The 12,584-nt window shown below is 54.0% G+C and overlaps 1 protein-coding gene across 1 annotated transcript; it reads right to left on the bottom strand.

Annotated features, from left to right (window-relative positions):
* Window positions 1-5,134: 5,134 nt before the first annotated feature.
* On the bottom strand, window positions 5,135-12,328 carry LOC147708618 (uncharacterized). The gene is made up of 2 exons (XM_086925754.1): window positions 12,250-12,328; window positions 5,135-5,985 (listed from the first exon to the last, which is right to left on the bottom strand). The coding sequence occupies exons 1-2, from the start codon at window positions 12,326-12,328 to the stop codon at window positions 5,135-5,137; spliced, it is 930 nt and encodes a 309-aa protein (XP_086781880.1).
* Between the last annotated feature and the right edge of the window lie 256 nt (window positions 12,329-12,584).

The following is a 12,584-nucleotide window of genomic DNA, read 5'->3' as shown; positions in this document are numbered from 1 at the left end:
GTGCAGGTACACACGATATAGACCACAACAGTGCCTGCCATGCAGACCAATTGCCAGGAGTGAGGCATGTCGATGCCACACAGCACTACACCCTGCCCATGGATGGTGTGCCCCCAGCCCACATTGACCAGCCCCATGGACATGAGGTAGACACAACACACATCACTACTTACACCCCTACAGGGAACCAGAGGGGACCACACACACCTGTACACATGCCACAATGCCAACTAGGCCATAGCAAACACCATGTGGCAATCAGGCTACACATTATCGTCGGATGTGTGGGCCCCAAACATCCTGGTGCTTGCAAAGTAGACAGACATGGTGTCACACTCATGAAATGGACACTGCAGTTCGGCACTATATGGACTCCCCACACCATCACCGAGAAGAGAGACTGTGTGGACACAAAAAATATGTCAAGGACTGAGAACTGCATGCATGAGCAGAACAGTAAGGCCATGGTGGCCCAATGCCTCATACAGGCACACATCACAGTCGCCACTCACATCACATGACACAGCATGGCAACACATGCACATCACATGTGTCACCGCTGGCACAGGCCCTGTACACATGCATCCACTCCCAGACAAACTCTCCCTACCCAGATACTCACCATCTCTGTCTTGCTGCTGATGCCCCTTCAGACGTGCATCCAGGTCTGGATTGGTCACTGCCAGTATGCGTCCCATCAGCAGAGTCATGGTGCGACGTTCCAAACGCCCTGTGCGTGGTACGATCCCCAAGGTCATCTCTGCCACTTGCTTAGCCAGTCGGCTGATGTCGTCCCACCTCTTGTGACAGTGTGTGTGTCGTCTGTTTGATACCCCCAGGGCCCACACCTTTGCTGCTATGGCCCTCCACACGGCCTTACGTTGGTGTACTTTGAGCTGCAGGTATGAGAGTAAAGAAGGGCAAATGAACATGTACACAATGTCAGATGTCAGCACCTATCATTACAGCAGCCAGACACAGACTCTGGACTCACAGTAACCTCCCTCCCTCCCGAACTGGGGGTACCCTCACAAGGGCACTCTGCATGGCATAAACATTAGTGTATGCATGCACACATTGTGGTTCCTAGTCTCCATGATATTCACACAAAGGCATGATGCCTCAACACAAATGCATCGACGCAGTGTGTAAATCTGTAATTGCACAGGGCACCGATGGGGCATATCTACTAATCAGTGTGAAGCAACTGTAGCATGTAAGTTGGCTGATGTTGAAGGTTTGGCTTTGCTGCCACTGAACCTACTCTGTGGGTCACACTGACTCTGACTACAGGGGCACCCTGACATGTCCTCACAAGCATTCACTGTCCTGGCATCTAAATGGATAACAACCGTTATTTCTGTATTGAGGGCAATGTAACACACCCCACTCACACATACGAGTACAGGCCTAGGAAAGAGTCACATTGCAACACACACACTCCCTCGACCTGGAAACAGCTTGTCTGTCAGTGTATGTCATCACCCCACATCCCCAAGCATATACTGCAACCTCACGACTACACGTCTGACACCACCCTGCCCTACAGCTGCCTCCATGGTGACTTACCACAACATTGAGACCACCAAACAGCCGTGGGTACTGTGCCAGCACCCCGTCCACAAGGACATCCAGCTCCTCACTCGTGAATGGTCTGGCACGGATCTTGTCAGTTCTTGACATCACTGTGGATATGGCAGACCTGTGGCGGAAGTGATTTGTGAGGGGTCCCAGGCAGCAGGACAGTGTCCCAGGCAGCAGGACAGGGTCTCAGGCAGCAGGACAGTGTCCCGGGCAGCAGGACAGGGTCTCAGGCAGCAGGAAAGGGTCTCAGGCAGCAGGACAGTGTCCCAGGCAGCAGGACAGGGTCTCAGGCAGCAGGACAGTGTCCCAGGCAGCAGGAGATGGTCGCAGGCAGCAGGCTCTGTGAGCAGTGGGAATGTGAGGCTCATTGACGCAGATTTATAGCCCCCTGTGGACGTTAGGAAGCTTGAAAGCTGCTACAATTGGTTGTCCTGGTATGCCTCATTTAAAAACATCCAATGACCGCCTCCGCGGTAGCGGAGCACACCTCCCGCGACTTTCAAATCTGCATCATGCCAACACCATCATCAATGCCATTGGCTGCATGCAATGCTCCACGGCGGTGACGCACCACGGGTGCCTGGGGTGCGCTACCGCGATGGTGCATCATTTCAAAACATCCAATGACCGCCTCCGCTGTAGCGGAGCACACCTCCCGCGACTTTCAAGTCTGCATCATGCCAACACCATCATCGATGCCAATGGCTGCATGCAATGCTCCACGGCGGTGACGCACCGCGTGTGCCTGGGGTGTGCCACCGCGATGGTGCATCATTTCAAAACATCCAATGACCGCCTCCGCGGTAGCGGAGCACACCTCCTGCGACTTTCAAGTCTGCATCATGCCAGAACCATCATCGATGCCATTGGATGTATGCAATGCCCCATGGCGGTGATGCACTGCCGGGGCCAGGCGGTAGGTACCGCGACTCATGCGGCGGAGCATACCACCGCCATATACACATGTCCCTTTGCCATTGGCCACCGCACTCATGAAGGGGGTGGTGCTGGGGTGACACCGCCGGGGCCCGGCGGTAGGTACCGCGACTCATGCGGCGGAGCATACCACCGCCATATACACATGTCCCTTTGCCATTGGCCACCGCACTCGTGAAGGGGGTGGTGCTGGGGTGACACCGCCGGGGCCAGGCGGTAGGTACCGCGACTCATGCGGCGGAGCATACCACCGCCATATACACATGTCCCTTTGCCATTGGCCACCGCACTCGTGAAGGGGGTGGTGCTGGGGTGACACCGCCGGGGCCAGGCGGTAGGTACCGCGACTCATGCGGCGGAGCATACCACCGCCATATACACATGTCCCTTTGCCATTGGCCACCGCACTCGTGAAGGGGGTGGTGCTGGGGTGACACCGCCGGGGACCGGCGGTAGGTACCGCGACTCATGCGGCGGAGCATACCACCGCCATATACGCATGTCCCTTTGCCATTGGCCACCGCACTCGTGAAGGGGGTGGTGCTGGGGTGACACCGCCGGGGCCCGGCGGTAGGTACCGCGACTCATGCGGCGGAGCATACCACCGCCATATACACATGTCCCTTTGCCATTGGCCACCGCACTCGTGAAGGGGGTGGTGCTGGGGTGACACCGCCGGGGCCAGGCGGTAGGTACTGCGACTCATGCGGCGGAGCATACCACCGCCATATACACATGTCCCTTTGCCATTGGCCACTGCACTCGTGAAGGGGGTGGTGCTGGGGTGACACCGCGGGGGACCGGCGGTATGTACCGTGACTCATGCGGCAAAGCATACCATCGCCATATACACATGTCCCTTTGCCATTGGCCACCGCACTCGTGAAGGGGGTGGTGCTGGGGTGACACCGCCGGGGACCGGAGGTAGGTACTGCGACTCATGCAGCGGAGCATACCATCGCCATATACACATGTCCCTTTGCCATTGGCCACCGCACTCGTGAAGGGGGTGGTGCTGGGGTGACACCGCCGGGGCCCGGCGGTAGGTACAACGACTCATGCGGCGGAGCATACCACCTCCATATACACATGTCCCTTTGCCATTGGCCACTGCACTCGTGAAGGGGGTGGTGCTGGGGTGGCGAACGCTGGGGGGATGTCGCAGCCCATGTTCAGCATGGTGCTGAGGGAAGTTCTTGCGGCCATGATGCCATATCGCAATCGCTACATACATTTCCCCAGGGGACGTGAATTGGCTGCTGTGAAGGGTGACTTCTATCCCCTTGGGCGCATCCCACATGTAGTCGGTGCCATCGATTGCCCACATGTAGGTCTGTTGCCACCGCAGGCGACTGAGCACATTTATCGGAACCGCAAACACTACCACTCCATGAATGTGCAGGTGGTGTGCCTTGCGGACATAACCATTTCACATGTGTGTGCAAAGTATCCCGGCTCGGCCCATGATTCGTACATCATGAGGAACAGCATGGTGCCACGGATGATGGAGAATCTGCATCCCGAACGTGCCTGGATTGTGGGTGAGTTTCACTACTGCTATGGCGTGCTGTGTGTCACTTGCTGCTCTCTGGCTGTACTACATTGCAATGTGTGTTTGTCATTCACAGGTGATTCAGCATATCCCAGTCGGCCATGGCTGTTGAGCCCACTCCGTAATCCCCGGACACCAGCAGACATCCGCTACAATGATGCCCATGGCAGGACCCGACGGGTGATCGAGCGGACTTTCGGCCTGCTTAAGTCAAGGTTCCGGTGCCTTGACAGGACCGGAGGCACACTGGCATACTCGCCTGGGAAGGTGTGCAAGATCGTCATTGCATGCTGTATGCTGCACAACCTGGCCATCCACAAGGGGATCCCCCTGCTCTTGGACGATGGTGAGGAACCAAGGCCACAACCTGCTCAGGGACCTGAATCCAGTGATGAGGACAGTGGAGAGGAGGAAGGAGTCGACCAGCGCCAGCAGCTCATCGAACGCTACTTCACTTGAAGGTGGGTGACTAGGTACAACGTGTACATTGTCAGGTGTGGTTCCTTTTGTTGTGAACGGCTATGTGTGGATGTAACCAATGGGCACATGTTATGTCACCTATGTGTGGTATTGGTGAAATTGCTGTTCCGTACGGAGATGCATGCTGGACCGTATTTGTGCACATCTGCTAGACATTGTGTAGTATACCTGTGATGTCTTGGATATTTTTTGTGCACTGATGTGTGTGTGTTGCCACAATGAGAGCAGTGACTGTTGTTCTGTTGTGTCTCCCTAGGTGCTACAGAGAGTTCCTCCCCTGCATACTATACTACATTTTTACACATCATGGGCATTATCAACTATGTACATACTGGACTAATGAATTCAATACACAATATCTGGAGTGTCAGGTATTTTATTTTGGGAGTGGACATGTGAATTGTGGGGGAATATTTACATGAAGGTGGGGTATGAGCAGTGAGTTGACAGTCATGGTCGCAGAGATGCAAGAGTAGACACCACATGGATGTGGTGACCCAGTCCAACAGAGATGTGCCATTGCCAAGGCGATGTGGGGTAAGACAGTCCAAACAGTGAATGCAGTTGGGGAGAGGGTTGTCTTCACGGCTGGCTCCGTGACTGACGTGTGGCAGGTGCTTTGCCTCCAGTGACTCCCAGGCTCTTCTTCGGACGCCCCCTAGATCTTTTTGGCGGTAGGGGGCCTGCTGAATGGGCAGCGGCATCAGAGGATTCGCCCATCTCTGTTGGCGCAGGGGAGGATGGTGCACTCTCATCCTGCGGACCAACAGGAGGGGACGGCGGTGGTGGTTGGGACACAGGCCTGTGCCTCTGCAACGCCACTTGCTGGCCCATGAGGTCCACCATCTGTCCCATGCGGTTATCGATGGACCTCATCAGCAGGATGAGCTCCCTGAATAGTTCTTCAGACCAGCCACTTTGTCCCTGGACCTCTTGATAGGCCTGCACAATTCTGGTGAAGTGGTCCAGGGATGGTGTCCACTCCTCCCGAGGTCTGGTGTCGTCCCTGGCCCTCCCACGTGCTCTGCTGCCAAAGACATCTTCCCTCGCCGCTGGGGGTCCACACACTCTTTCCCTGCCCTCCACAGGTGTTGCTGTGGGATGGTCATCCCTAGGGACAGGGAGGGTGCTGCAGGTGGTACTGGTGATACTGGTGGTGTTGGTGGCAGTGGCAGTGGCGGTGGTGGCGGTGGTTGTTGTGGTGGAGGCAGAGGCCGTGACAGCAGGGGTCTGCTGCGTTGTTGTTGCAGCAGAGGTGGTGGTGGGGAGGATGGGGGCCTGGGACCTCTGGGTCTGTGGCACACCAGATGGGCCGGGCTGGAGCTCATCATCCATACTGTCCTGGGAGAACACTTCTGAGAGTCCATGTGCCGGGGGTGGAGACTGGCTCTGCTGGTCGTTGTTGTGGTCCTCAGCAGTGAGTTCTTCCTCACCTGTGGAGTAGATGGGGAGTGGTCAGTGTTTGTGCCATCTGCATGTCATCATCTGTCTGTACACTACTTATATATGCAGTCATCATTAGTACAATTTATGGCAACACCATGTCACATTTCATTGTGCAGAGGGACCACATGGAGTCATACATGTTGAATGTCGATGCATTGCGTGCAGTTGTCGTTGGTTATCTAGATGCAGGACCACCACACACACTTCATGTAGAATGACGGTAGGTACGTACCTGTCAGGTGAGTGTGCAGGGTGCAATGGCCTAGACATGCTCCTGGGTGGGGGAGGCCTCCATGCTGCTGGGGTGTGGGACAGGGGGGATGGTGGTAGTGGTAGTGCAACCCTCCCTCCCTCTCAAACACACACTCCCAGTGAAGATGTCTACCAACCTGTGAGTCTGTTTGTCAAACAGTGCAATGGCTGAAACATGCTCCTGGGTGGGGGAGGCCTCCATGCTGCTGGGGTGTGGGACAGGGGGGATGGTGGTAGTGGTAGTGCAGGCCTCCCTCCCTCCCACACACACACTGCCAGTGAAGATGGCTACCAACCTGTGAGTCTGTTTGTCAAACAGTGCAATGGCTGAGACATGCTCCTGGGTGGGGGAGGCCTCCATGCTGCTGGGGTGTGGGACAGGGGGGATGCTGGGAGTTGAGATACAACCCTCCCACCCGCAACAGTGCTCCAATTCAAGTTGGCTACCAAGCTGTGAGTCTGTTTGTCAAACAGTGCAATGGCTGAGACATGCTCCTGGGTGGGGGAGGCCTCCATGCTGCTGGGGTGTGGGACAGGGGGGATGGTGGTAGTTGGTAGTGCAGGCCTCCCTCCCTCCCACACACACACTCCCAGTGAAGATGGCTACGAACCTGTGAGTCTGTTTGTCAAACAGTGCAATGGCTGAGACATGCTCCTGGGTGGGGGAGGCCTCCATGCTGCTGGGGTGTGGGACAGGGGGGATGGTGGTAGTGGTAGTGCAGGCCTCCCTCCCTCCCACACACACACTCCCAGTGAAGATGGCTACCAACCTGTGAGTCTGTTTGTCAAACAGTGCATTGGCTGAGACATGCTCCTGGGTGGGGGAGGCCTCCATGCTGCTGGGGTGTGGGACAGGGGGGATGGTGGTAGTGGTAGTGCAGGCCTCCCTCCCTCCCACACACACTCCCAGTGAAGATGGCTATCACCCTGTGAGTCTGTTTGTCAAACAGTGCAATTGCTGAAACATGCTCCTGGGTGGGGGAGGCCTCCATGCTGCTGGGATGTGGGACAGGGGGGATGGTGGTAGTGGTAGTGCAGGCCTCCCTCCCTCCCACACACACACTCCCAGTGAAGATGGCTACCAACCTGTGAGTCTGTTTGTCAAACAGTGCAATGGCTGAGACATGCTCCTGGGTGGGGGAGGCCTCCATGCTGCTGGGGTGTGGGACAGGGGGGATGCTGGGAGTTGAGATACAACCCTCCCACCCGCAAACAGTGCTCCAATTCAAGATGGCTACCAACCTGTGAGTCTGTTTGTCAAACAGTGCAATGGCTGAGACATGCTCCTGGGTGGGGGAGGCCTCCATGCTGCTGGGGTGTGGGACAGGGGGGATGGTGGTAGTGGTAGTGCAGGCCTCCCTCCCTCCCACACACACACTCCCAGTGAAGATGGCTACCAACCTGTGAGTCTGTTTGTCAAACAGTGCAATGGCTGAGACATGCTCTTGGGTGGGGGAGGCCTCCATGCTGCTGGGGTGTGGGACAGGGGGGATGGTGGTAGTGGTAGTGCAGGCCTCCCTCCCTCCCACACACACACTCCCAGTGAAGATGGCTACCAACCTGTGAGTCTGTTTGTCAAACAGTGCAATGGCTGAGACATGCTCCTGGGTGGGGGAGGCCTCCATGCTGCTGGGGTGTGGGACAGGGGGGATGGTGGTAGTGGTAGTGCAGGCCTCCCTCCCACACACACACTCCCAGTGAAGATGGCTACCAACCTGTGAGTCTGTTTGTCAAACAGTGCAATGGCTGAGACATGCTCCTGGGTGGGGGAGGTCTCCATGCTGCTGGGGTGTGGGACAGGGGGGATGCTGGGAGTTGAGATACAACCCTCCCACCCACAAACAGTGCTCCAATTCAAGATGGCTACCAACCTGTGAGTCTGTTTGTCAAACAGTGCAATGGCTGAGACATGCTCCTGGGTGGGGGAGGCCTCCATGCTGCTGGGGTGTGGGACAGGGGGGATGGTGGTAGTGGTAATGCAGGCCTCCCTCCCTCCCACACACACACTCCCAGTGAAGATGGCTACCAACCTGTGAGCCTGTTTGTCAAACAGTGCAATGGCTGAGACATGCTCCTGAGTGGGGGAGGCCTCCATGCTGCTGGGGTGTGGGACAGGGGGAATGCTGGGAGTTGAGATACAACCCTCCCACCCGCAAACAGTGCTCCAATTCAAGATGGCTACCGACCTGTGAGTCTGTTTGTCAAACAGTGCAATGGCTGAAACATGCTCCTGGGTGGGGGAGGCCTCCATGCTGCTGGGGTGTGGGACAGGGGGTATGGTGTGAGTTGTTGTACTGACCTCCCTCCCCCTTACAGGCCTCCTGAGCAGGGGGGCTGGCTACATGTTGGGTGAGGATGGACAGTGAAATGGTGTTTTGCAAGGAGGTAATTGTCATTGTAGTGTTAGACATGTGTCTGTACTTACCAGCCTCCGCTCCCCCGGCTACTCCTGTGAGACTCTCAGGCAAGCACCTTCTCCTCCCATGGTGTGAATGTCTTTGGTGGGATGGGAGGGCCACTGCCAGTCACGTTTGCCAGCGTCCAGTTCTTGCTCCTCCTCTCCTTGACAACCCTCTTGAGATCATGCCACCGCTTCATGATCTCCTTCTTGGATCTTAGGGTGGCCCCTACTGCATTCACCCTTTGGACTATCCGTTCCCACATTTGTGTCCTGGTGGCTAATGGTGTCTGTTGGACCAGGCTACCAAATAGTTGTGGCTCTACTCTTACAATCTCGTGGACCATGACTGTCAACTCACTATCGGTGAATTTTGGCATTTTTTGTGATGTCATGGTGTGGGGGGGTTGAGGTGTTTGTGGGTGCAGGGGTGTGTGGGTGCTGGGGTGTGGTGATGATGTGTGAGGTGTGTTGTGTGGTGGGGGTTTGTTTGTGATGGTGGTGGTGGTGGGTGTGCTGTGCTCTTTTGCCTCTCCTGTCAGATGTGGTGTATGGCCTTATCTTCTGGAGTGATGCAAAGGATTGTGGTCAGTGCAGGGGGTGACTTTGTACTCAGCTGTGTGGGTGTGTCCAATGGGATTTAGGTGGTCAGGTGTGTTGTGGGAGTGGTTCTGTGGATCTGTATTTTGATTGGCGTTATTTCTGTTTGTGTGTATGTGTGTTGTATATTTTGGGTGCAGGGCTACTTTGTTTGTGCATTGTTAGGCATCACTGCAGTGTTTTCACATCGTCCGCCATGTTTATCATGTTCGTCCGCAGCTGTGGCTTTGCTGCTGCTTGACCGCCATTTCTCCCATTCACTCCTGGGTGCGAGCGCGGCGGTCGGTGTTGGCGGTTCCGGCCGCAACACCCTTGGGGATATCGTAATTTCCCGTGCGGTGTCTCCGCTGTACCTGTGGACGGTTTTGTGTTGTCTGCTGCTTTTCCGGCCGCCGCGGTCGGAGTTTTGCCATCACCGCACGCGTCGGGCGGTATATTTTTGCCCGCTACCGCCGCGGTTGTTTTTTTGTGGCGGTTGATCCTGATTTGCATGCCAGTTTTTCCGCGGTCATGGCGGGCGGTTGTTTTCCGCCTCCATGGCGGACAGGGTGGTTTTCCGCCCGCCATCCTAATGGGGCCCAAAGACTTCAAAGACATTTAGGGGTATAACTTTGAGAGCTGAAACCCCTGAACGTTGGACTGATCAAGACTGAAAAGGATTGAAACTACTTCGTGGTGAAGAGGAACCTCTGCCAAGGAAGAACAGCTGAAAAGACTGAAGAGAAGGACTGTCCCTTGCTGTGTGTTCTGGGGATGGCCTGCATTTTGCTGATTTAACTAAGGAGAGGCTAAGGGACTTTGCTGAGTGCTGTTTCCCCCAGCTTGAAAGGACTTTTCTATGTGCTGTGTCCCAAAGTAACTTGTCCCCAAAACCCTAGGAGAGCTGGCTACCTGTTGTGGAAACTCAGGAACATCAAAGTTTCCAAGTGTGTCTCAGCGGCGCTGTGTGCATGTGCTTTTTGCAGCCTGAGACCTTTGTAAGCATTGCCCAGGACTGTGTGGCCCGAAACTCAACCTAGTCTCAGCAACGCTTTGTGCGTTTGCAGCCTGAGACTGCGGTTGGGGTCCGTGGTGCTGGTTGGAAAGTGCCCTGTGACTGCAGTACCCCCGCAGCATGAATCATTGTCCATGCTGCAGTGGAGTGCTTGTGGCCCGCCCGAGCCCTCATTGTAAGCGAGGCTGCGATCAAGAGCCGCAACGTGCTGGAGGATTTCGTAAAGCTAAGAAAGTCGTGAGGTAATTGCGATCGTTGTTCGCAAGAGGAATCTGCCCAAGATCATCAGCAACGGAGAAGGCGATGCCGTAACCTGTCCGGCTACAGCGTTGCCTTGCATCAGAGCTGCCTCGTCATCGGGAGTGCCTAGCAGGACATCCGATGAGCAGAGAGAGAGAGAGCGAGGCAGCACATCCTCCAGGTAAGGCTTGGACTCCAGTCGGGAGCCGCAATCGTGTGTGGCCTGGGGTGGTGCAGGAGGAGTACAGGAGTGCTCCCGTGTCTCTCCCGCTGCATCTCGTTAGACGTGGTGGCCCGGACCTGCCCGGCAGAACCGTGGCCGCCCTCGGAAGTTCAGGACTGTTGTCTATGGTTGGGGCCTAGTGGTGCCTGTGCTAATCGCGTTGATTGGCCTGGTATTATTCCTGCATTACGAACTGCCTTATTACTTGCATTAGGGATTGTATTATTCCTGCATTACGAACTGCATGATTACGTGCATTAGGGAGTGCGTTACACTTGCATTACGAACTGCCTTATTATGTGCATTGAGGATTGAATTATTCTTGCATTATGAACTGCCTTAATATGTGCATTGAGGATTGAGTTATTCTCACATTATGAACTGCTGTTTTACTTGCATTAAGGAGTGCTTTATACTTGCATTACGAACTGCCTTATTATGTGCATTGAAGATTGAATTATTCGCGCATTACAAACTGCCTTATTACTTGCATTAAGGAGTGCATTATACGTGCATTATGAACAGCCTGATTATGTGCATTGAGGTTTGCAATATTCTTGCATTACGAACTGCCTGATTATGTGCATTGAGGATTGCATTATTCTTGCATTACGAACTGCCTGATTACTTGCATTGAGGATTGCATTATTCTTGCATTAGGAATTGCATTAGTCTGACAATTCGAACTGCATTACAAACTGCATAGCATTGTGACTGCATTTGAACAGCGTGAACTGCTGCTCATTAATACAGCAAGAACCTACAAGTGTTTGTTGGCCTAATAACCGGCAAATAGAAATATTACATATACGCATAAGTTGAATTTTTATCGTTTGGTCTTACCGTATTGTTCTTCTTGATGAAGATTTTTTTAAGTGTTTTTATTGGCATTTTCAAATATTTAACACATATATTAAATGTCAAACAGCATCACCGATGGAAGCAAATTTTTCAAAGGTGATTGCAATATATTGCAGCGGTATACTGCATGATGCTTTATAATCAAGCCAGATCAATGGCCCAGGCACAAATCGTACAGCCTATGTACGTGCAAAGTTGCGTTCCAGTCATTGTCCATCTAGGAGCAGCCGCCTACACGTTATGGCCTAAGTTCTTAGTACATGTTGCACCAGTTATCATTCCCTATAAGTGATATGTGAGGATTCCCACCAGCGGTCGCGGGTGTGAATATAACATACATATTTTTTATAATAATACTTCCTTTACTAATAAAACAATCCAAATTAAGGAAAAGGAAAGGAAAATAATGGAAATAATAACACAACATAAAAATAAAGGAGTGAATAGAACTTGTGCAGAGGGATGAACCAGTCTTCCTTAACATGGCCTGTGCTTTAGGGGGAGCATACCGTAGTACAACCTTTTAGGAGAGTCGGAAAGGAAGGGGGAAAGGCCCCCAAACCTTGTCAAAGCTACCTTACCAGGTTCAAGGGGTTGCCTTGATCCTTACCCCACAGTTGATTACATTCAAGGCAGTGCCCAGTGTAGCCTTAAGGTTTCAATAGTATTCATGGACCATGTACCTTTGAGTTGGGGTCCTTGACCGGGATCTGAACTTGGCCCACTAGTTGTTTGCCCCTTCAGGTCCTCCCATGTTGCCATCACGTCCCTCCACTGTCCAGCTATCGGGTGCTTTCTCACGCCTTAGATTCCTCCCAGCTGAGCGCTCTACCCTCTGCCACAGCCCACATGATAACATCCCCTGTTCTAGGCCTCATACTTGGGTCCTCTCTGGGATTTTCATTCCGATGCATTGCACCGTTTAGCCATTCCCAGCCCGAGGTCTAATAACCTGTTCCCAACCTTCTGCTTTGGCGGTCTGGGGAATAGACCCAACAGGCAAGTCCGCACAGTAGGG

The sequence above is a fragment of the Lissotriton vulgaris genome, chromosome 6 (assembly GCF_964263255.1).
Source record: "Lissotriton vulgaris chromosome 6, aLisVul1.2, whole genome shotgun sequence".
Lineage (NCBI taxonomy): Eukaryota > Metazoa > Chordata > Amphibia > Caudata > Salamandridae > Lissotriton > Lissotriton vulgaris.
The sequence above is the reverse complement of the archived record's forward strand: the minus strand, read 5'-3'. Positions and strand labels throughout refer to the sequence as shown.

Bases quoted from the DNA above. Each gene is read 5' to 3' on its own strand.
- LOC147708618 (XM_086925754.1), bottom strand. From the start codon at position 12,328: ATGGCAACATGGGAGGACCTGAAGGGGCAAACAACTAGTGGGCCAAGT. The intron at 5,986-12,249 runs GTACATGGTCCA...TCTACTCCACAG, and splicing joins TCAAGGACCCCAACTCAAAG to GTGAGGAAGAACTCACTGCT.